Source organism: Hemitrygon akajei, chromosome 9 (assembly GCF_048418815.1).
Source record: "Hemitrygon akajei chromosome 9, sHemAka1.3, whole genome shotgun sequence".
NCBI lineage: Eukaryota > Metazoa > Chordata > Chondrichthyes > Myliobatiformes > Dasyatidae > Hemitrygon > Hemitrygon akajei.
In genome coordinates, this window is record NC_133132.1 from 161,123,874 (window position 1) to 161,148,023 (window position 24,150).

Consider the following 24,150-nt stretch of genomic DNA (forward strand, 5'->3'; position numbering starts at 1 on the left):
CATCCCAGCCAGGGTTGATCAGGCCCTGGGTTGTAAAATCATAGGCCTAGGTAAGGTGGATGGTAGTAGTCTTTTTCCCAGGATATGCTGAGTCCAAAACTAGAGTTTAGCGTGAGAGGGGAAAATATTTAAAAGGGACCCAAGGGACATCTGTTTCACAGAGATTGTGGTGAGTATGGAATGAGCTGCCAGAGGTCGTGGCTGAGTTAGGTACAACTGTATGATTTAAGAAGCACTTGAATATGGATATTTTGGAGGCATGTGGACCAAATGCAGGAAATTAACTCTAGCTGGGTAGGTTCTGTAATTGGTGTGGACATATCCATGCTGTGTTGCTCTATGACTCTCCTAATACGTCAGTGATAATAAACCTGATTCGGATTTTGATTGACTACTGTTGTATTCAAAATTGCAATGGGTCCTGCAGAGGGCACCATGCTCACGAAAAACATTGGACTTCTAGATTCTGCTGACTTGCTCATAAAATATACTGTAATGTATGTGACAGCTGCCAACAGGTTCCTTCACTACTAGGAGAAAATATTGCCTTATATAAAGTCAATATGTGAACACCTTAGATTCTGTATGGGTACCCGCCAATTTGATGGTATGAATATTGATTTCTCATGGTGAACAAAATTTCTCCCTCCCCTTCCTGTATTCCCCACTCTGACCTTTTACTTCTTCTTACCAGCCTATTATTTCCCCTTGGTCTCCTCCTCCTTCCCTTTCTCCTATTGTCCCCTCTCCTCTCCTATCAGATTCTTCCTTCTCCAGCCCTTTTCCTTTCCAACCTTCACCTATCACCTTCCAACTAGCCACTTCCCCTCCCCCCACCCTTTCATTCAGGCATCTCCCCTCGCCCACTTCCCTCTCAGTCCTGAAATAAGGTCTCAGCTCAAAACATCGACTGTCTACTCTTTTCTTTAGATGCTGCCTTATTTACTGAGTTCCTCCAGTACTTTGAATGTGTGGCTTTGGATTTACAGCATCCGCAGATTTTCGCATATATGTGACATGATGTTTTACAAACTTTTTAAAACCTTCACGCATGAATTATTAAATATCTGCATTACTATCTCAAAGCAATCTACATGTTTTGTAATGATTTGCTTCTTGAAATAAAATGTTTAATTAAAAAATCTTTATTCCAAAATCATCATAAAGTAATTACACAATTGCTGATTGTATATCTTAACTTGTTGTTGTACTTATTCTTTATAATTGCATTGTTAATTAGTAATATAATTAGTATCAATTTGTGATCAATATCTGTAATAGATTCAATACTGAAAATCTAATGGTACAAGAACAATAATACTAGCTTAAGCTAAAATTTAAAAAATAAAGTAAGGCATTAATATAAGTAAACAACCACATGATATGCATATTTTTGATTTTATGGCAACACTGATTTAAAACATGAAAAGAACCCAGATATGATTGGCTTTGCACTTAAAAATGCAAATACTCATTTGTTTAAGGCTATAAGGCCATAAGATACAGGAGCAGAATTAGGCCATTTGGCCCAACGTGTCTGCTCCACCATTTCATCATGGCTGATCCATTTTTCCTCTCAGCCACAATCTCCTGGTTTCTCCCCGTATCCCTTCATGCCCTGACCAATCAAGAATCTATCAACCTCTGTCTTAAATGAATCCAATGGCTTGGCCTCCACATATGAATGATAATAAATTGAATGAGACATCTTTTAAAAAAAAAATACACGGCAATGGACAATAAAAATATCCTATCATACCAAATGACCATCATTGACAATTCAGAATTTTCTACTCTGTTGTTGAATCATTGCTTGTACTAACCTTACAGTAACATGCAATGACAATAGTGAATGAGTCAGGAATCTAAATTATAGGTCAACAGAGAAACAGTTAAAAAACTCATAATTAGCTATTCTAAACATTTACATGTGATTTGCCAAGAGTGAAGACAAAGTAAGCATAAAAGGCAAATTACACTAGAACATTGTTTCCTTTTGCACATCAGTCATACGATCATCAATTTTAGAGTAATTGGTGTATTAGTTATTGATTTTCAATAGGTATCATAGTCATAATAATCTTCATAATCAGTTGGACCATTGATGTCTGAGCTGTCATGATTCTGTGCTACTTTGGCATAGCTTGCAAGAAATGATTTTCCTCTCACGCTATGCCAAATATTATATCCACAGCTGTTCAGAATCTTGGTAGAAGATAGCCAGTTCTCACCTTGATAATAGGCTGGGGTTGCACAGTTGCCACTTTTAATCTCCAATTGTTTAGCAGTTAATAAATCCCTTATTCTAATGAGGTCACATGTACAGTTCCATGGGTTTCCATCTAAATAAAGCTGCCTGAGGCGAGGGACGTATGTAAACACTTCTGGGTTTAGAGATGACAATTTGTTATTACGCAGGTTTAGAACTTGCAGCCGCTTCAGATTTTTTACTGTCTCCTTGCAAATGTCCTGTATGTTGTTTCCTTTCAAGTCTAGCCTTACAAGAGTAACAGGGAGCCTGAAGAAAAGACAATGGGTAAGAATTACTGGAATTGTATTAGCATATTCAGTTATTAATAAATACAAGGTTTATGCATAAATACGGATTATTGCAGTGTCAGTATTTGTGGGAGAAATATCACATGGGGCATGTTCCATTATAGATGGAATCTGACTCAGCATTTACAGCCCAATTCATACATGGTAACACACTCAAAATGCAGGTCAGGCCACATCGATGGAGGGAAATAAAGCATTGACATTTTGGGCCGAGACTGCTGAGTTCCTACAGCTTTCTGTCTGTGTTGTTCAGTATTTCCAGGATCTGCAAAATCTCTTGTGTTTCTACATGATTATTTTGGCTAATTGAATTGTAAAGAGTCAATGTTTTGGGTTCAGACCCTTCACCAGAACTAAGTCAACATCGAATCCTGATGAAAGTTTCGGCTGAAACGTTGACTGCTTATTCCTCTCCATAGATGCTGCCTGACCTGCTGAGTTCCTGCAGCATTTTGTGTGTGTTGCTCTGAATTTCCAGAAGCTCTTGTGTTTAGAATTGAAATGTATTTTCATTTCATTGCCTCTATGATTTCTGAAACACCTACCAAAAAACTCTACCTCCCTCTGGACTAACATCCCGAGTATCTGAAGCACTTCAGTGGTCAATTGTGGAATCCAGCATTATCATTGCTCATACTCAGAATCCTCTCCAAGGATCATCACCTTGTCCTGGTGGAGAGCTTAGCTCCTGGTAGTGTCAGCCATGACAGTAAGGTCAAGAGTGATGTTCCAGACAATGAGTGATCCAACCTCGACCTCACTGATGGAGCTGGTGGAAGATGATGACACATCACAACAACAGTGATGGTGAAGGAAATATGCAGCAGTGAGGAGTCCCCTATCATCTTTGATGCCATGCCACTGTGTGGTAAACCATGTATACCTGTCTGGACACGCCCCTCTGCTGACTGTTCCCACAGACCCCTGTATAAAGGTGATTGGGGCACTGCTTCTCCCTCAGTCTCCGAGATGTCGTGCTCCCTTTTTGCTGCTAATAAAAGCCTATCGTTCACTTCCTGTCTCCAAGAGTTATTGATGGTGCATCACACTGGACCTTGACCCAATCTGTCATGGACTGCATGGTGACTGCCCATACATTAATGTTCTCTTATTACATAAGTTATTCATAAGCATTCTCCATTAAGGGGAACATCATAATCAAATGGGCAATGCACTATATGAAATACTTTGGCTCACTTTGCAGTGAAAGCTTTACACTAGTTACCACATTGAGATAACCTCCCAAACACCCTGCGATGCATTTCCAACTGTGCTTATTCACCATGGCTGGGATGATTTTCCAATGCTCTGTAACTTCCAAGATTACTTACTCGCCCTGCTACTGCATAGTGCAATAATTTTTTTGGCAGTATTCTTTCTCACCAGCTTAATAGACAATAGCAACCTTCTATATCCAACCCTCCACCCAACCCAATTCTCCATGGAGTTGAATATTGTGCTGAGTCTGGTTCCGTTTAGATGACCTTGTATAAACGAAAATGAGCTATGTCCCTCGTCTAGCCACTATCAAGCTGTGAAGTTTAATAGTATCTAGATTGATAGTGGCTAGTCTCTTACGTACTTCCAGCAGTTGCACCAATAAACTCATAGTCACCTTTATTTCCACTATGTCCCTGAACAAAATCTGCAGAAAATCGGAAATTAAAATGAGAGAAACTCAAAACATGAATCTGTTGAAAATGTAAGGCAAAGGTGTGCACACTGTCAGAATTTTAGAGCAATAGACTTGATCAGAATAGCCCATCATTCTTTTTTTTTCATCTAGAGATACAGCACACTAACACAGGCCCTTCCTGTCCAATGAGCCTGTGCCGTCTAATTTCACCATATGGCCAATTAACTTACTAACTCGTGTGTCTTTGGAACGTAGAAGAAAACTGGAGAACATGGAGGAAGCCCATTGGGTCACAGGGAGACTTCTTGCACATAGTGGCAGGAATTGAATCCCAATCCCTGTTGCTGTAAAGTGCTACACTACTGTGCCACTCCATTTTGATGTCTTGAAGAGTCATTTTAATTCTTTTACTTCCATTATATTTCATATAATTAATGTTTATCTTTACTAGAATTGTTTCATGCTGTTATAAAATATTAGCTTGTAATCATAGGTGAACTTAAAGCAGAGAAACATACACTAATAGCAAGATTTTAAACAAGTTGGGAACAAAATTAATTGGCACCAAGTGCATTTATAGACAATAGACAGTAGGTGCAGGAGTAGGCCATTCGGCCCTTCTAGCCAGCACTGCTATTCACTGCGATCATGGCTGATCATACACAATCAGTACCCCGTTCCTGCCCTCTCCCCATATCCCTTGACCCCACTATCTACAAGAGCTCTATCTAACTCTCTCTTGAATGCATCCAGAGACTTGGCCTCCACTGCCTTCTGGGGCAGAGCATTCCACATATCCACCACTCTCTGGGTGAACAAGTTTTCCCACATCTCTGTTCTAAATGGCCTACTCCTTATTCTTAAACTGTGGCCTCTAGTTCTGGACTCACCCATCAGTGGGAACATGCTTCCTGCCTCCAGCGTGTCAAATCCCTTAATAATCTTACATGTTTCAATCAGATCCCCTCTCATCCTTCTAAATTCCAGTGTATACAAGCCCAGTCGCTCCAATCTTTCAACATATGACAGTCCCGCCATTCTGGGAATTAACCTTGTGAACCTACGCTGCACTCCCTCAATAGCAAGAATGTCCTTCCTCAAATTTGGAGACCGAAACTGCACACAATACTCCAGGTGGGGTCTCACCAGGGCCCTGTACAGCTGCAGAAGGACCTCTTTACTCCTATACTCAATTCCTCTTGTTATAAAGGCCAGCATGCCATTAGCTTTCTTCACTGCCTGCTGTACCTGCATGCTTGCTTTCATTGACTGATGTACAAGAACACCTAGATCTCATTGTACTTCCCCTTTTCCTAACTTGACTCCATATAGATAGTAATCTGCCTTCCAGTTCTTGCCACCAAAGTGGATAACCTCACATTTATCCACATTAAACTGCATCTGCCATACATTTGTCCACTCACCCAACCTGTCCAAGTCACCCTACATTCTCATAACATCCTCCTGACATTTCACACTGCCACCCAGCTTTGTGTCATTGGCAAATTTGCTAATGTTACTTTTAATCCCTTCATCTAAATCATTAATGTATATTGTAAACAGCTGCGGTCCCAGCACTGAACCTTGCAGTACCCCACTGGTCACAGCCTGCCATTCCAAAAGGGTCCCGTTAATTGCTACTCTTTGTTTCCTGCCAGCCAGCCAATTTTCAATCCATGTCAGTACTTTGCCCCCAATACCATGTGCCCTAATTTTGCCCACTAATCTCCTATGTGGGACTTTATCAAAAGCTTTCTGGAAGTCCAGGTACACTACATCCACTGGCTCTTCCTTGTCCATTTTCATAGTTACATCCTCAAAAAACTCCAGAAGATTAGTCAAGCATGATTTTCCCTTCATAAATCCATGCTGACTCGGACTGATCCTTCTACTGCTATCCAAATGTGTCGTAATTTCCTCTTTTATAGTTGACTTCAGCATCTTTCCCACCACTGACGTCAGGCTAACCGGTCTATAATTCCCTGTTTTCTCTCTCCCTCCTTTCTTGAAAAGTGGGACAACATTAGCCACCCTCCAATCAGCAGGAACTGTTCCTGAATCTATCGAACATTGGAAAATGATTACCAATGCATCCACGATTTCTAGAGCCACCTCTTTAAGTACCCTGGGATGCAGACCATCAGGTCCCGGGGACTTATCAGCCTTCAGACTCAACAGTCTATCCAACACCATTTCTTGCCTAATATAAATTTCCATCAGTTCATCCTTTACCCTAGTTCCTTTGGCTACTATTACATATGGGAAATTGTTTGTGTCTTACCTAGTGAAGACAGATCCAAAGTACCTGTTCAACTCGTCTGCCATTTCCTTGTTCCCCATAATAAATTCACCCGTTTCTGTCTTCAATGGCCCAATTTTGGTCTTAACTATTTTTTCGCTATTCACATACCTAAAGAAGCTTTTACTATCCTCCTTTATATTCTTGGCTAGTTTACCTTCGTACCTCATTTTTTTCTTGGCATATTGCCTTTTTTGTTATCTTCTGTTGCTCTTTAAAAGCTTCCCAGTCCTCCGGCTTCCTGCTCATCTTTGCTATGTTATACTTCTCTTTTATTTTTATACTGCCCTTTACTTCCCTCATCAGCCACGGCCGCCCCTTACTCCCCTTAGGATCTTTCTTCCTCTTTGGAATGAACCGATCCTGCACCTTCTGTATTATTCCCAGAAATACCTGTCATTGTTGTTCCACTGTCTTCCCTGCTAGGGTATTGTTCCATTGAACTTTGGCCAGCTCCTCCCTCATAGCTCCATAGTTCCCTTTGTTCAACTGTAATACTGACACATCCGATTTTCCCTTCTCCTTCTCAAATTTCTCCCAACCTAATTGTACTAACCTACCCTTTTGGAAAAGATGACAGATGATTTTGCTCCAATGCTAGATCGGAAAGTTGTAAACAGTGCTGCAGTGCATCTAGGTCGATGTTGGTAATGTTGTTGTACTCCAGAAACAAATGTTTGAGCCCACACACTCCAGAGAATTCTTGCAGTGTAATCTTTTGTATGAAGTTGTGGCTACAATCCAACATTCGCAGATGTGATGGGAGACCAGCAGGTATTGCCTTCAGCTGGTTTTTGGACAGATCCACTGTAGATAAGTTCGACAAAGTCAGTGCATTATTAGCTGTAGAAATCTGATTTTCAGAAAGGGAGAGCTCAAACAGGTGACTGAGGTAGTTTAAATCTTGCATTTCCAATTCGCTGATCAAATTTTTATCCATCTTTAAAGACCATAACGATGGCGGCATTCCTTGTGGAATCTTCAAAAATTTGTTTCCCGACAAACTAAGAAAGCGTAGAGATGGTAAGAAGTTGAAGAAATTCAAGGGAAGTGAAGACAGTCTGTTATTCTGCATGCTTAAACGTTTCAGGTAAGCAAGTCTTAATGGTCCTGATAACAACTCAAGTCTATTACTATCCAAAATAAGATTTTCTAAACTGACAGCAGATGACAAAACGCTGGAATGAATTATGGAGATCTTATTGTTTTGAAGATCAAGGACCTTCAGTTTTGCCAAACCTTCAAAATCAGCTTCACACAAGGCCTGAATCCTGTTGTTACCCAGTTTTAGCACTTCAACATTGGAGGGAAGTTTACTGGGGACATGTTTCAGCTTGTTTTTCCATAGTTCTAATGTTCTGAGATTTGTTAATGTTGAAAATGTGTATGCCTCTGTTGCTTCCATTCCACATGAAGACAGTGCTAGCTCTTCAATTCCATTAAGTCCACCAAAATCAGATGCCTGCAAAAGATCAACGTACAATAGATGCAGTTCACAGTAAAGACCTGGTAAACGATTCAATCATATCTTTATAAATGTAGGTTATAACATTGGGATAGGGAAAAGGAAAAGGCTGAAAATAATATTTGCCAAATGGAATGAACAACGCTGTACATGCCATACCTGAAATATGAAGACTTCCTTTCTCTTTATTATTCTGATTGCTCCAAAATAAACTTTATTTCCAAAACGCATTTGCAGAAGACGGTATGTCTAATTTTGAGCATGATGCATACCATCTGGGATGGGGGTGGGGGGTGGCTATTGCTCAGGGTTGAAATAAGCTGCAGAAAGTTGTGAACTCAGTCAGCTCCATCATGGGTACTAGCCTCCCCAGCATCCGGGATGTCTTCAAGGAGTGACACCTCAAAAAGGCAGCATCCATCATTAAGGACCCCCGTCACCCAGGACATGTCCTGTTCTCAATGTTACGGTCAGGAAGGAGGTATAGAGGCCTGAATACACACACTCAGTGATCCAGGAACAGCTTCTTCCCCTCTGCCATCCTATTTCTGAATGGACATTACTGTATTATGTATTGCATTGTACTGCTGCCGCAAAGACAGCAAATTTCACAACATATGCTGGTGATATTAAACCTGATTCTGATTAAATTCTTTATATTCAGGCGCATGTTTAAATTCAAACTCAATTTCTAAACCAAACTATTGAGGAACAAACTAGAGAATGGGTTGTTTTAGATCTATTATTTAACCATTTCCTACCCTCTTCCTTCAATTCTGCTCACCCCTCACATTCACCCCTAACCGTGTCCCCTCCCCACCTGGCTACATTGCTCTTCTCCCCCTTCCCTTTCCTAATTTTGTCCTCCGTCCCTATCGTCTCCCTTGTCCCACATATCTTTCTTAGACCATAAACATAGGAGCCATTTGGGCCATCAAGTTGCTATGCCATTTGATCATAGTTGATTTATTACAAGGATGTCTGCTGCTCATCTGCATTGATTGAATGAGAAGAAATTTCTCCACCAAGAAGGAAATTCAATAGCCAAGTAATACTGTGGAGGCCTAGTCACTCGCATTTTCAAGAGAGGAGTGAAACTTTAAAAATTAGGTGGATCAAGGGCATGTAACAGTGCTGAGATAAAAATCAGCAGGTTGGCTGAAAGCAGCTTAGTTTGTGTATATTACTGTATGTTCATGGTCTTCTGCTGTAGCCCATCCACTTCAAGGTTCAACATGTTGTGCATTCAGAGAGGCTGTTCCGCACATCACTGTCTTAATGTGTGGTTATTTGTTTTTACTGCTTGCCTTTGTTATGAGTGCTGAACAGACCTGATGGAAATGGGGTCCAAAGTTAACCCCCTCCCCTTGGGAACTATGCTGCTAGTGAGAGAGAGAGATGCAGAACAGAGGTAAAGGCATCTGCTACAGATAAGAGAGAGAGAGAGATGACTGATTTATGTATTATGGCTTCTTCACTGATGGAAAGGTAAACAATCTTTCGCAGCAAGGACACTTCTTTGCTCATTAACATTCTTGCTGAGACAGCAGGGAGTGGACTAGTTTGATGGACATGGTCATATTGAGTTGATGGATGGCTGATACCCCGTCAGTGGGGATAAAAAAACGTATCTGGGGAGACACCCCTCAGGCACACCAGTGGACACTGACCGAGTGTTGTGCACCAACAGGAAGGTGGGGGCTTAGAGGACCGAATCAGGAGATCGGTCACAAAGCTCACAGTGTTACAGCAGGGTTGGTGGGGACTTGTGTGTGTGTCCACTCATGCCAGAGTGACGAGTCCACCACAGAAGAACGGTCTCACTGAGAACGGAGGGGTCATAACCGAATGACCACAACGGTACAATGGAATAAGAAGACAACAGAAGGTTTGCTGGCTGCAGCTGCTCAATCTCTTGCTCGCTCTCTCTCTCTCTAACAATTGCAACACAACAGCAGCTACCTCAGCCCGAACTGAACTGAACTTTATAATCTTCTATGACAATTGACATTTGACCCCTAGACATTGATAGAGTTTGTTTATTACTATTGATTATTATTCCTACACTTCTGTTTTTATTATTGCTAACCTGTTTTATATGTATATTAGCTTTTTTGATACTGCATTGCTTAGTTTACTAATAAACACCTTTAGTTACAGTACCACCAGACTCCAACGTATCCTTCCATTTCTGCTGGTCTATTAACCCAGTTACAGGGTACATAACACCTTACTCTCAGCTTGAACCACTGATAGAGGAATGGCTGACAGGTAGGAGGCAGCGTGTGAGAATAAAGGGGGCCTTTTCTGGTTGGCTGCCAGTGACCAGTGGTGTTCCTCAGGGGTTAATGTTGGGTCCGCTACTTTTCACATTGTTTGTCAATGATTTAAATAATGGAATTGATGGTTTTGCGGCAAAGTTGGCAGATGATACGAAAGACAGGTGGAGGGGTAGGTAAGTACTGAGGCAACAATGCAATTGCAGCAGGACTTAGACAAATTAGAAGAATGGGCAAAAAAGTGGCAGATGGAATACAGTGTTGGGAAATGTACGATGATGCATTTTGGTAAAAGGAACAATAGCGTGGACTATTATCTAAATGAGGAGAAGGTCAGAGGTGCAGAGGGACTTAGGAGCCCTGGTGTAAGACTCCCAGAAGGTTGATTTACAGGTTGAGTCTGTGCTGAAGAAGGCAAATGCAATGTTAACATTTATTTCGAGGGGAATAGAACATAAAAGCAAGGAGATAATAATGAGACCTTTGAAGACACTAGTCAGACTGCGCTTGGAATATTGTCAACAGCTTTGGGCCCATATCTCAAAAATGATGTGTTGTCATTAGAGAGAGTCCAGAGGAGGTTCATGAGAGTGATTCTGGGAACGAGGGGTTAAGATATGATGATTAAACAGAAAGCACAAAGGCTTAATGACTCTAGATAAGACAGCAATTAACGAATACAGGTGCACAGGCAGGGGTTATGACACCTTTCATTTGGCAGCTTTGGGCCTGTACTCAGTGGAATTTAGAAGAATGCATGGGGATCTCATTGAAACCTACTGAATGTTGAGAGGACTAGATAGGGTGAATGCGGAGAGGATGTTTCCTGCGGTGGGAGTGCGCAGAACTAGAGGGCACAGCCTCAGAAATGAGGAGCAACCTTTTAGAACTGAGGTAAGAAGGAATTTCTTTAGCCCGAGAGTGGTGAATCTGTGGAATGCTCTACCATCATCTGCGGTGGAAGCCAAGTCTGTGGGTAAATTTCTTGATCAGTCGGGGCATCAAAGGATATGGCGAGAAGGCAGCTGTATTGGGTTGAGTGGGATCTGGGAGCAGCCATGATTGAATGGCAGAGCATCAATTGATGGGCTGAATGGCCCAATTCTACTCATATGTCCTGTGGTCCTATGGACCATTCTGCACTGACCTCTCTCATTAACAAGGCATTTTCACCCACAGAAATACCTCTCAATGGATGTTTTTTGTAAGTTTGGTACCATTCTCCGTAAGCTCTAGAAACTGGGGTGCATGAAAATCCCAGGCTGTCGGCAGTTTCTGATACTCAAACCACCCCATATGGTACCAATAATCATTTCATGATCAAAGTCACTTCGATCACATTTCTTCCTCATTCTGATGTTTAGTCTGAACAAAAACTGAATATCTTGGCCTTGTCTGCATGCTTTTATGCATTGAGTTGCTGCCAGATGATTGGTTGATGTTATATTTGCATTACAAAGCAAGTGTACCTAATAAAGTGGCCACCAAAACTATAATGTTAAAACATGAGTTATTTCTTCAGCACTTTGAATTGGGCACGACTGCACAAACACGTGGAGCTTGGCCAGAGAGAACAGCAGGAAGAGTTTAAAAAGAACAGCTTTACAGGGCAGGTGTCTGAGGAGTAAGCACTGGAGTAGAGGGAGACATAGGAAGACTTTGGCTTAACAGGGCTTCAGCGATAAGGGGTCGAGGTGAAGTAGGTTATCTGTTTAAAATACAGACAGAAGGAAGGTGTGTGAGGCCGGTTTTCTGTGCTCGGAGTCAGCCGTGAGAGGTCCTGGAGACTCCCAGCCTCCTGGACGGCCACATCTGCACCAGGTGTGTCGAGCTGCAGCTCCTTAGGGACCGAGTTAGGGAACTGGAGATGCAGCTCGATGACCTTCGTCTAGTCAGGGAAAGCGAGGAGGTGATAGAGAGGAGCTTAAGGCAGGTAGTCAGGGGCCTAGGGAGACAGATAAGCAGGTAACAGTCAGGAGAGGGAAGGGCAGGAAGCAGATGCTAGAGAGTACCCTAGTGGCTGTCTAACAATAAGTACTCCTGTTTGAGTACTGTTGGGGGGACAGCCTACCTGGGGGAATCAACAGTGGCCGTGCCTCTGTCACAGAGTCCGGTCCTGTGGCTCAGAAGGGTAGGGAAAGGAAGAGGATGGCAGCAGTGATAGGGGACTCTATAGTTAGGGGGTCAGACAGGTGATTCTGTGGATGCAGGAAAGAAACACAGACTGTAGTTTGCCTCCTAGGTGAGTGGGTCTTGGATGTTTCTGATCACGTCCACGATATCTTGAAGTGGAAAGGAGAACAGCCAGAGGTCGTGGTACATATTGGTACCAGTGGCATAGGTAGGAAAGGGAAGAGGTTCTGAAAAAAGACTACAGGAGTTAGAAAGAAGCTGAGAAACAGGACCGCAAAGGTAGTAATCTTGGGATTTCTGCCTGTGCCATGTGACAGTGAGTACAGTATAAGTATAGAGTGAGGTGGAGGATAAATGCGTGGCTGAGGGATTGGAGCAGGGGGCAGGGATTCAGATTTCTGGATCATTGAGACCTCTTCTGGGGAAGGTATGAGCTGTACAAAAAGGACGGGTTGCACTTGATTCTGAGGGGGACCAATATCCTGCTGGGGAGGTTTGCAAATGCTATTGGGGAGAGCTTAAACTAGAATTGCTGGGGTGTGGGAACTGAACTAAAGTGACGGAGGAAAGGGAGGTTGGCTCACAAATAGAGAAAGCTTGGAGACAGTGCGTAAGGGAGCATAGGTAAGTGATAGAGAAGGGAGGCGCTCAGACAGATGGTTTGAGATGTGTCTATTTTAATGCAAGGAGTATTGTGAACAAAGCGGATGAGCTTAGAGCATGTATCAGCACTTGGAGCTATGATGTTGTGGCCATTATAGAGACTTGGATGGTGCAGGGACAGGAATGGCCACTTCAAGTGCCAGGCTTTAGATGTTTCAGAAAGGACAGGAGGGAGGCAAAAGAGGTGGGGGCATGGCACTGTTGATCAGTGATAGTGTCATGGCTGCAGAAAGGGAGGAAATCTAGGAGGAGTTGTCTACGGAGTCTCTGTGGGTGGAAGTTAGGAACAGGAATGGGTCAATAACTCTACTGGGTGTTTTTTATAGACCACCAAATACAAATTTTGTAGTATCAAGGACATCAAGAAGCAGATAGGGAGACAGATTCTGGAAAGGAGTAATAATAACAGGGTTGTTGTGATGGGAAATTTTAATTTCCCAAATATTGGTTGGCATTTCCCTAGAATGAGCGGTTTAGATGGGGTGGAGTTTGTTAGGTGTGTTCAGGAAGGTTTCTTGACACAATATGTAGATAAGCCTACAAGAGGAGAGACTGTACTTGATCTGGTATTGGGAAATGAACCTGGTCAGGTGTCAGGTCTCTCAGTGGGAGGGCATTTTGGAGATAATGATCACAATTCTATCTTCTTTTCCACAGCATTGGAGAGGGATAGGAACAGATAAGTTAAGGAAATGTTTAATTGGAGTAAGAGGAAATATGAGGTTATCAGGCAAGAACTTGGAAGCATAAATTGGAAACAGATGTTCTCAGGGAAACGTGTGGAAGATATCTGGCAAATGTTCAGGGGACATTTGCGTGGGGTTCTGCATAGATATGCTCCATGAGACAGGGAAAGGATGGTAGGATACAGGAACTGTGGTGTACAAAGGCTGTTGTAAATCTAGTCAAGAAGAAAAGAAGAGCTTACAAAAGGTTCAAAAAACTAGGTAATGATAGAGATCTAGAAGATTATAAGACTAGCAGGAAGGAGTTTAGGAATGAAATTAGGAGAGCCAGAAGGGGCCATGAGAAGGCCTTGGCATTAAGGAATTAAGGAAAACCCCAAGGCATTCTATAGGATGTGAAGAGGAAGAGAAGACGTGAGAGAATAGGACCGATCAAGTGTGACAGTGGAAAAGTGTGTATGGAACCGGTGGAGGTGACAGAGGTACTTAATGAATTCTTTGCTTCAGTATTCACTACCGAGTAGGATCTTGGCGCTTGTAGTTATGACTTGCAGTGGACTGAAAAGCTTGAGCATGTAGATATTAAGGAAGAGGATGTGCTGGAGCTTCTGGAAAAGCATCAAGTTTGATAAGTTGGAGGAGATTGCTGAGTTTCTACTGATGATCTTTGCATCATCAATGAGGACGGGAGAGGTTTCAGAGGATTGGAGGGTCGTGGATGTTGCTCCCTTGTTCAAGAAAGGGAGTAGGGATAGCCCAGGAAATTATAGACCAGTGAGTCTTACTTCAGTAGTTGGTAAATTGATGGAGAAGATCCTGAGAAGGAGGATTTATGAACATTTAGAGAGGCATAATATGATTAGGAATAGTCAGCTTGGCTTTGTCAAAGGCAGGTTGTGCCTTAGAGCCTGATTGAATTTTTTGAGGATATGAGTAAACACATTGATGAAGGTAGAGCAGTAGATGTAGTGTATATGGATTTCAGCAAGGCATTTGATAAGGTACCCCATGCAAGGCTTATTGAGAAAGTAAGGAGGCATGGGATCCAAGGGGACATTGCTTTGTGGATCCAGAACTGGCTTGGCCACAGAAGGCAACGAGTGGTTGTAGATGGGTCATATTCTGCATGGAGGCCAGTGACCAGTGGTGTGCCTCAGGGATCTGTTCTGGGACCCCTACTCATTGTGATTTTTATAAATGACCTGGATGAGGAAGTGGAGGGATGGGTTAGTAAATTTGCTGATGACATATAGGTTGGGGGTGTTGTGGATAGTGTAGAGGGCTGTCAGAGTTTGCAGCGGGACTTTGATAGGATGCAAAACTGGGCTGAGAAGTGGCAGATGGAGTTCAACCCAGATAAGTGTGAGGTGGTTCATTTTGGTAGGTCAAATATGATGGCAGAATATAGTATTACTGGTAAGACTCTTAGCAGTGTGGAGGATCAGAACGATCTTGGGGTCCAAGTTCATAGGACACTCAAAGCTACTGCATAGGTTGACTCTGTGGTTAAGAAGGCATATGGTGCATTGGCCTTCATGAATCGTGGGATTGAGTTTAAGAGCCGAGAGGTAATGTTGCAGCTATATAGGACCCTGGTCAGACCCCACTTTGAGTACTGTGTTCAATTCTGGTCGCCTCACTACAGGAAGGACGTGGAAATCATAGAAAAGGTGCAGAGGAGATTTATAAGGATGTTGCCTGGATTGGCGAGCATGTCTTATGAGAATAGGTTGGGTGAAATCGTTTTTTTCTCCTTGGAGCGATGGAGGATGAGAAGTGACCTGATAGAGGTGTACAAGATAATGAGAGGCATTGATCATGTGGATAGTCAGAGACCTTTTCCTGGGTCTGAAATGGCTAGCATGAGAGGGTATAGTTTTAAGGTGCTTGGAAGTAGGTACAGAGGAGATGTCAGGGGTAAGTTTTTTATGTAGAGAGTGGTGAGTGCATGGAATGGGCTGCTGGCAGCAGTGGTGGAGGTGGAAACGATAAGGTCTTTTAAGAGACTCCTGGATGGTTACATGGAGCTTAGAAAAATAGTGGGCTATGGGTAAGCCTAGGTAGTTGTAAGGTATGGACATGTTCGGCACAGCTTTGTGGGCCGAAGGGCCTGTATTGTGCTGTAGGTTTTCTATGTTTCTATGAGTATAATGTGGATTAAAATTTGTTTGCAGATTAAAAGGAAATAATTCTAGTGAATGGGTAGTTATTTAATTTGAAAAGGGTTGAAATTGTGCTCTGAATGCATGTTTCTTCTTGAATATTCACACAACATACAAATGCAAATTTGCTGTTGCCTTGGGGTGTGTATCAAAAAATCAGGGACATTAGATATGAATTTATGATTGGAATGAAAACTCAAAATGGCTGAAATTGTGAAGACACAAATGTGAAATTAATATACATATATTTTAGGGTAGATAATTATTCAGAAAGACAAAGAATATTCAGACACAGATGTCATTAAAATATAATGAGATTTGTAGAAAACAACTGTTAAATCACAGATAGAGTAACCTTAGTTGTCTCATTGAAGAAATGAAAGGTGTCATAGCCCCTGCAGGTCTATGCACCTGTATTTGTTAATTGTCTTATCTAGAGCCACTAAGCCTGTGTGCTTTCTGTTTAACCTAGTCAAGTTTAGTTTGACTGACACGGGTTTTCTGGGTACTGGGATTATCTAAAGCATACTCCCGATTAGCACAACGTCGGGTCCTCGTGTTTCTAGAATGATTTGTCTCATGGTGTCACTCAGTCAAACCACCGAGGTTCTGTTGGAATTCCTGAGTTTGGAGACGACCCACTGTTTGGACAATTTAAACGCTGGGCCAGATGGACTGAAAAGGCAAGGTGTCGGGACCGGAGGTGAAGGTCAAGCTGGTTCTGCTCTATGACGTTTCACCCCTCTCACCTCAGAGCTGAGTCTGTGTCGTGCCCCGGCTGCTCTGGGCTTAAGTGTCTGCGAGCTTCACAGCCATTTGCCTGTGTGATAGACTGAGAATGAGACTATGGACCCTCTCTGGCTGCTCCTGGCTTCATTCTGAATGCTGATGCTTGCTTCATTGCCGGGATGATTTGGTTTGATTTGTGCCCTTTTCCCTCTGTGTTGTTCTTTTTTTTAAATGGGTTCTTTTGGGTTTCTTGTTTTGTGGATGCTTGTAAGGCAGACAAATCTCAAGGTTGTATAATTTATACATACTTTGATAATAATAATTATGCTTTGAATAAACTCTTGTTTCTGTCTCTACATGGGAGTCTGTCATTTCTCCACACTTGGGTTCAGTCATTTGTCAAAGCAAATCCATGACAGAGAGGTGGAGCACAACTTCAGATTGTAAGTTACAGGAGTGATTTGAAATACTGGCATAACTTGTAATGGAGAACAGAGACAAAGGAGCTGTAATAGAAAATTTCAAAGTTTTAAAATGTATGAATGTGGAAAGCATATTTCCTCCAAATGAGAAGCCAATGATAAGGGTCTATTTAATTTGACATTGTTGGAAAGAATTCAGGGAGCAAGCTTATTTCCACAGTGTTTATTGAAGATGATTGTAAGTAGGAAGCAATGAAGAGGGTCCACATCACTTCTTAAGTAGAAAATGAGTAAATCTTCAGTCATAAAAAATACAGGTATGGCGAATTCATTAAGATTTCTATCACATTATTTGAACAAAGCAAAATCACATACATCCAGAGCCTAATGGCCATTGTTGTTGGATGTAGTTTCTTGGTTTAAACAGTATTATTTTCCTGTATTAATGAACTGCAAAATGCTATAAAATAAGTACTTTTATTTATTCACATCGTAGGTAGCTTCACATCATCCCAAAGTGCTTTACTGATAAAAAAGTTTTTTTTAAAAAAATATGGCATTGCATTTTACTGCAATATGTCCAATAAGCTCTCACAAACAGTAATGTGATCCAATAATCCATTTTTATTTGTCTATGTTGCCTATTTAAAACTTGATTTGAGCACCAGGAGTAAAAGCCCATCCTTTTATTTTAAATTGTATAATTATATTTTTAATATTCATGTGAAAGAGCAGGCGGGATTTACAACATGGTTTTTAATCTATTCAATATACCTATACTGTAATAGGTTTACTTATTTATTATTATTATTTTTTCTTCTTCTGCATTAAATATTGCATTGAACTGCTGCTGCAAACTTAACAGATGTCACAACACATGCTGGTGATAATAAACGTGATTCTGATTCAGAAAGGGGTTATAGGGAACATATCGAATCTTGGGCTTTATAAAGGAGGGACAGCGTACAAGAACAAGGAGGTCATAATGAACTTTTATGAAGCACTAGTTTGGCTGCAACTGAAGCAGAGCGTTCCATTCAGAGTGTCATGCCGGAGATAAAATATAAAAGCATTCAGAAAGAATGGGGTGGCACATTCGGCACAATGCTTTACAGTGCCGCTGACCTGGGTTCAATCGTGCCCGAATCTTGTAAGGAGATTGTACGTTTGCTCTGTGACCATGTGGGTTTCCTCTGCGTGCTCCAGTTTCCTCACACAGTTCAAAGACATGCTGGTTGGTAGATTAATTGGTTATTGTACATTGTCACATAATTAATCTAGGTTGAAATCGGGGTTGCGAGGTGGCACACCTCAAAGGGGCCTATTCCACACTGAATCTCAATCAATCAATAAATACAAATACCTATTGACTATGATTCCAGGGATGTGGGATAGTCCAGGATTGTTCTCCTTGGAATAGAGGAAAATAGAAAGGGATCTAATAGGATTATTTAAAATCATGAACGGGAGACACAAGATACAGAAAAAAAAACCTTTTTGTTTCAATGATCCTGCAGATGCTGGAAATCGAGAGCAGAAGACAAACTGCTGGAGGAACTTAGCAGATCAGGCAGCATCTATGTAGGGGAATAAGCGACCGGTGGAGGGTCTGGTCGTCTCTTTATTCCTTTCCAGAGATGTTGCCCGACCTGTTGAACCCCTCTGGCATTTTGCATGTTACCCAGGAAAAAAGCTTTTTTTCTCATATAGCGAGTTGTTATGGTCAGGAATGCCTATCGGGAGTTAAAGTGGATGTAAATTTGGTGTCTGCTAAGTATCTGAAAGGTGGGGAAGAATTGCAGGCCTGGGGTGCGAACCAGATTATGGAACAAGAGATGAATTGCTGTTACATCGAGCCGGTACGAATTCAACGGGCCGAATTATGAGATCCTTGTGCAATCCCGAAAAAAATCCTACTTCATCCGCTGCACTCCCTCGCTGCTCCAACTACACTGGCGAGTCAACTTTCTGCTGCGCGCCCGGGGCAGAGGAACCCAGACACGGAGACGAGACTGAGATCCACAGGGAGGGCACAGAATTAGAAGCTATCACTGACCCATGCTCACACCCTCCGCAAGAACCAATGTCACATGAGTTTTGTTAGAGAAGCTACACTGTTTTGTTTTTACATTTCTGAACGTTTCACATAACACAGCGCTGACTCAAAGACTATTATTTTTAATTTTTGCTTTCTGAGTAAAAATGTAACTCAATTAACGGCATGAAATTCGAAGAGTTACTATCTGTACTTCCCGGACAGCGTCTTATCAAGCATATCCCCTAGACCACGAACGGGATTTTAACCACGCCTAATAAACTGCAGAACTTCTATTAGCCTTGTAGCTTTAAAAAATAATATCTTACCCACGGTTTTTTTTTGGGGGGGAGGGGTGGAATACTGCTTCGCCTACTCATTTGTTACATTTAGATTTCTCAGTCGTGTATGGGGCTTATTTCTCTTTTAGGAACAGCTTCTTCCCCTACGCCATCTGATTTCTGAACGGTTTATGAATCCTACATCGTTATTCCTCTTTTGTACTGTTTATTTATTATTTTAACCTTGTGGCATTTTTAAATGTCTTGCACCGTACTGCTGACAGAAGGTAACAAAATTTCACCAGCTATGCCAGTCAGACGAGTCGTGCAGACGGCAAATTAATCACATTCGAAATGATCGACGCAAACTGCCTCTTAGTGAATATAGTTATTCAAATGAAACCCATGGCTAAGCGCATAACGCAAATCAGGTGGCGAGAAATCAGAGAAATTATGAAAGAAAATACAGTAGTGTACAAGAATAACTGAACCAATGTCAATGAAATAAATCGTAGGAAGATAGAGAGCGCGATATAAGACGTTGTCAAGCTCCTTGTGTGTTTTTTTTAGCCTCACCCGCAGCTGCTTGATGTTGTTGTGTCCGAGGTGGAGTTTTCTGGTATCCGTAGGGATGGCTTTGGGCACAGTCGTAACTCTGTAGCACTGTACTGATTTAGAAGCGTCGCACACACATCTCGTGGGACAATCGCCTTGGCATTCAATCAGAAAGGTCAGCATAGAAAAAGAAATAAATAGCAGCATCTTTTTTGGCTTCTCGGGATCTACTCGTATTAATTACGAATGGTCCACAATAAACCTTAGAAACTGACGTCAGTGCAGAAACCGCTCTGCTTTCGTTGGGAATAATCTCTACCTCTGAAAATGACTTTCTATCTCTCCCTTTTAAGCTTGGTGTCTCTCGTGCGACCGCGTTTCTCTGACTGGAAACGTTGATCAAAGAAAAGAACAGTATTATCCGACCTAAAAAACAAGCCCTTTGTAGCAAACGGAAAAAGTCAGAGCCGAACAATGGTATATTACCCTGATATTTGCAAAGAAGCACAGTGCTAATAGAAACGCCGTCGCAAAATTACTGAATTGTCCATTGTGTAGGATGTCCATCTGCAAACAGGAGGATTATTTTTTGCTTTTCTTTTTCGTCTCTAGCCTGTTTTTGCTGCCGCGTTGAGATAACAACACTTTGTGTGGTTACAATGTATGACATTCCAGGTCCTGGCTGTCGTTTCTAACCCGCTGATGTAAACAAAAGCCCAATAACTTTTGTTGCCACAGGTGGCTGGGCACTCCAAGGTGAGTTCCCGAGCTGCGAGATAAGAGGAAACGAACGCATATTTTACATTTTAAAAGAAAAAAGTACCCCCTTTTAACCGAGCTAGATTTAAAATCCTTAAAGGATATAAAATAACCGTAACATGTCGTGTTTTGGATTACTTTTTAAGATAGAACGTAGAATACGATACACAAATTGTCCATCGTGTGCTAAAGAAAATGACTTTACAAACTTTAGGTAATTTTGAATTAAATGTAGTTTGAAAAGACGCTCCTCCATTTCAGCTATTTTGATGCAGACCCATACATTTATACTTTAAAAAATAATCCGATGTTAGATATGTGTAACAAAAACCAAGTAATAAAATCTAATCTTTTTGTAGTGATTATTGATCGCGACTTTGTTGGCGATTGATCATAGCATCGTTTAGAGTTAAATTGCTGTTTTTACAACAGTTTCATATGGTACAGTATAGAGTTCAGGAGTTCCCAACCTGGGGCCTCGGATCACTCCGTTAATGGTCGGGGGGCCATGGCATAAAGAAAATTGGGAACCCTAGATATAGTTGTATATGAGAATGCTGTATTTACTCTCTTAGTCTTTTAACCCAGTGTGCATCTTTATCGTATGGTCAACTACCCCAAATAATCCAAACTTCAATAGGCCCAAATGAGATTAATTTTTGTGTGGGCATACTCAGTTAATCCAAGAATCATAATAGAATCAATGAAAGACTGCACCCAACAGGGCAAACAACCAATGTGCAAAGGACAGCAAACTGTGCAATTCAAAAGTAAAAAGGAATAATTAAATAGATGGATGGATAGATAAATATGGAGAACATGAGATGAAGAGTCGGTAGGTTGTGGGAACAGTTTAGTGATGGGGCAAGTGAACATCCACACAGGTTCAGGAGCTTGATGGTTGAGGGGTAATAACTGTTCCTGTACCTAGTGATGTGTGTCCTGAGGCTCCTGTACCTTCTTCCTGATGGCAGCTGTGAGAAGAGAACATAACCTGGGTGGTGGAGACCCTAATGATGGCTGCCACTTTCCTACAATAGTGCTCTGTGTAGATGTGCTCAAAGGTGGAGCAGGGCTTTACCCATGGTGGACTGGGTCAAAAGTGGAGCAGGGCTTTACCCATGGTGGACTGGGTCAGAAGTGGAGCAGGGCTTTACCCATGGTGGACTGGGTCAAAAGTGGAGCAGGGCTTTACCCATGGTGGACTGGGTCAGAAGTGGAGCAGGGCTTTACCCATGGTGGACTGGGTCAAAGATGGAGCAGGGCTTTACCCATGGTGGACTGGGTCAAAGATGGAGCAGAGCTTTGCCCATGGTGGACTGGGTCAAAAGTGGAGCAGGGCTTTACTCATGGTGGACTTGGTCAAAAGATGGAGCAGAGCTTTACCCATGGTGGACTGGGTCAAAGATGGAGCAGGGCCTTACCCATGGTGGACTGGGTCAAAAGTGGAGCAGGGCTTTACTCATGGTGGACTTGGTCAAAAGATGGAGCAGAGCTTTACCCATGGTGGACTGGGTCAAAGATGGAGCAGGGCCTTACCCATGGTGGACTGGGTCAAAGATGGAGCAGGGCTTTACCGATGGTGGACTGGGTCAAAAGATGGAGCAGGGCTTTACCCATGGTGGACTTGGTCAAAAGATGGAGCAGGGCTTTACCCATGGTGGACTGGGTCAGAAGTGGAGCAGGGCTTTACCCATGGTGGACTGGGTCAAAGATGGAGCAGGGCTTTACCCATGGTGGACTGGGTCAAAGATGGAGCAGGGCTTTACCCATGGTGGACAGGGTCAAAGATGGAGCAGGGCTTTACCCATGGTGGACTGGGTCAAAGATGGAGCAGGGCTTTACCCATGGTGGACTGGGTCAGAAGTGGAGCAGAGCTTTACCCATGGTGGACTGGGTCAGAAGTGGAGCAGAGCTTTACCCATGGTGGACTGGGTCAAAAGATGGAGCAGGGCTTTACCCATGGTGGACTGGGTCAGAAGTGGAGCAGAGCTTTACCCATGGTGGACTGGGTCAAAGATGGAGCAGGGCTTTACCCATGGTGGACTGAGTCAAAGATGGAGCAGGGCTTTACTCATGGTGGACTGGGTCAAAAGATGGAGCAGGGCTTTACCCATAGTGGACTGGGTCAAAGATGGAGCAGGGCTTTACCCATGGTGGACTGGGTCAAAGATGGAGCAGGGCTTTACCCATGGTGGACTGGGTCAAAAGTGGAGCAGGGCTTTACCCATGGTGGACTGGGTCAAAGATGGAGCAGGGCTTTACCCATGGTGGACTGGGTCAAAAGATGGAGCAGGGCTTTACCCATGGTGGACTGGGTCAAAGATGGAGCAGGGCTTTACCCATGGTGGACTGGGTCAAAAGATGGAGCAGGGCTTTAGCCATGGTGGACTGGGTCAAAAGATGGAGCAGGGCTTTACCCATGGTGGACTGGGTCAAAAGTGGAGCAGGGCTTTACCCATGGTGGACTGGGTCAAAGATGGAGCAGAGCTTTACCCATGGTGGACTGGGTCAAAAGATGGAGCAGGGCTTTACCCATGGTGGACTGGGTCAAAAGATGGAGCAGGGCTTTACCCATGGTGGACTGGGTAAAAGATGGAGCAGGGCTTTACCTATGGTGGACTGGGTCAAAGGTGGAGCAGGGCTTTACCCATGGTGGACTGGGTCAAAGATGGAGCAGGGCTTTACCCATGGTGGACTGGGTCAAAAGATGGAGCAGGGCCTTACCCATGGTGGACTGGGTCAAAGATGGAGCAGGGCTTTACCCATGGTGGACTTGGTCAAAAGATGGAGCAGGGCTTTACCCATGGTGGACTGGGTCAGAAGTGGAGCAGAGCTTTACCCATGGTGGACTGGGTCAAAAGATGGAGCAGGGCTTTACCCATGGTGGACTGGGTCAAAGATGGAGCAGGACTTTACCCATGGTGGACTCGGTCAAAGATGGAGCAGGGCTTTACCCATGGTGGACTGGGTCAAAAGATGGAGCAGGGCTTTACTCATGGTGGACTGGGTCAAAAGATGGAGCAGAGCTTTACCCATGGTGGACTGGGTCAAAAGTGGAGCAGGGCTTTACTCATGATGGACTGTGTCAGAAGTGGAGCAGTTTGTCAAAGTTTTAGATATCATGCTGAATCTTCACAAACTTCCAAGGAAGTAGAGATGCTACCATGCTTTCCTCATAATTACACTTACATGCTGGGCCTAGGACATCTGCATCAATAGCAAGAGCAAATGTATTCTCAGGGAACTTCAGGGATGAAATGCTGGTCCTGCTGTGACAGCAAGAACATAAGTAAAGATTTTTTTTCCTCAATATTCCCACGCTACTAATTCTGAATTTTAGTGAAGATCTACTCTTCATCTGTTTTCTTTCTCATGTACATAATGCATTTTAGTATTTATCTAATAAACACTCAAACAAAGCTCTTCACATGCCTGTTGATCCCTCCAGTAATTTTGTCAGACTATTTATCCAATATCCGCCAAC

The 24,150-nt window shown here is 42.7% G+C and overlaps 1 protein-coding gene across 1 annotated transcript; it reads right to left on the reverse strand.

Annotated features, from left to right (window-relative positions):
* Positions 1 to 1,181: 1,181 nt before the first annotated feature.
* LOC140732842 (nephrocan-like) lies at positions 1,182 to 20,274 on the reverse strand. Its single transcript, XM_073055475.1, has 3 exons — positions 19,926 to 20,274; positions 7,055 to 7,956; positions 1,182 to 2,518 (listed from the first exon to the last, which is right to left on the reverse strand). The coding sequence occupies exons 1-3, from the start codon at positions 20,109 to 20,111 to the stop codon at positions 2,056 to 2,058; spliced, it is 1,551 nt and encodes a 516-aa protein (XP_072911576.1). The 5' UTR covers positions 20,112 to 20,274; the 3' UTR covers positions 1,182 to 2,055.
* Between the last annotated feature and the right edge of the window lie 3,876 nt (positions 20,275 to 24,150).

What these genes read in the sequence shown, in the direction of transcription:
- LOC140732842 (XM_073055475.1), bottom strand. Translation starts at nt 20,111, where the DNA reads ATGCTGCTATTTATTTCTTTTTCTATGCTGACCTTTCTGATTGAATGC. An exon ending in ACAACATCAAGCAGCTGCGG is followed by an intron (nt 7,957 to 19,925) that starts GTGAGGCTAAAA and finishes GATCTTTTGCAG; the next exon opens with GCATCTGATTTTGGTGGACT. An exon ending in CTGTCATCTTTTCCAAAAGG is followed by an intron (nt 2,519 to 7,054) that starts GTAGGTTAGTAC and finishes TCTTTTCTTCAG; the next exon opens with GCTCCCTGTTACTCTTGTAA.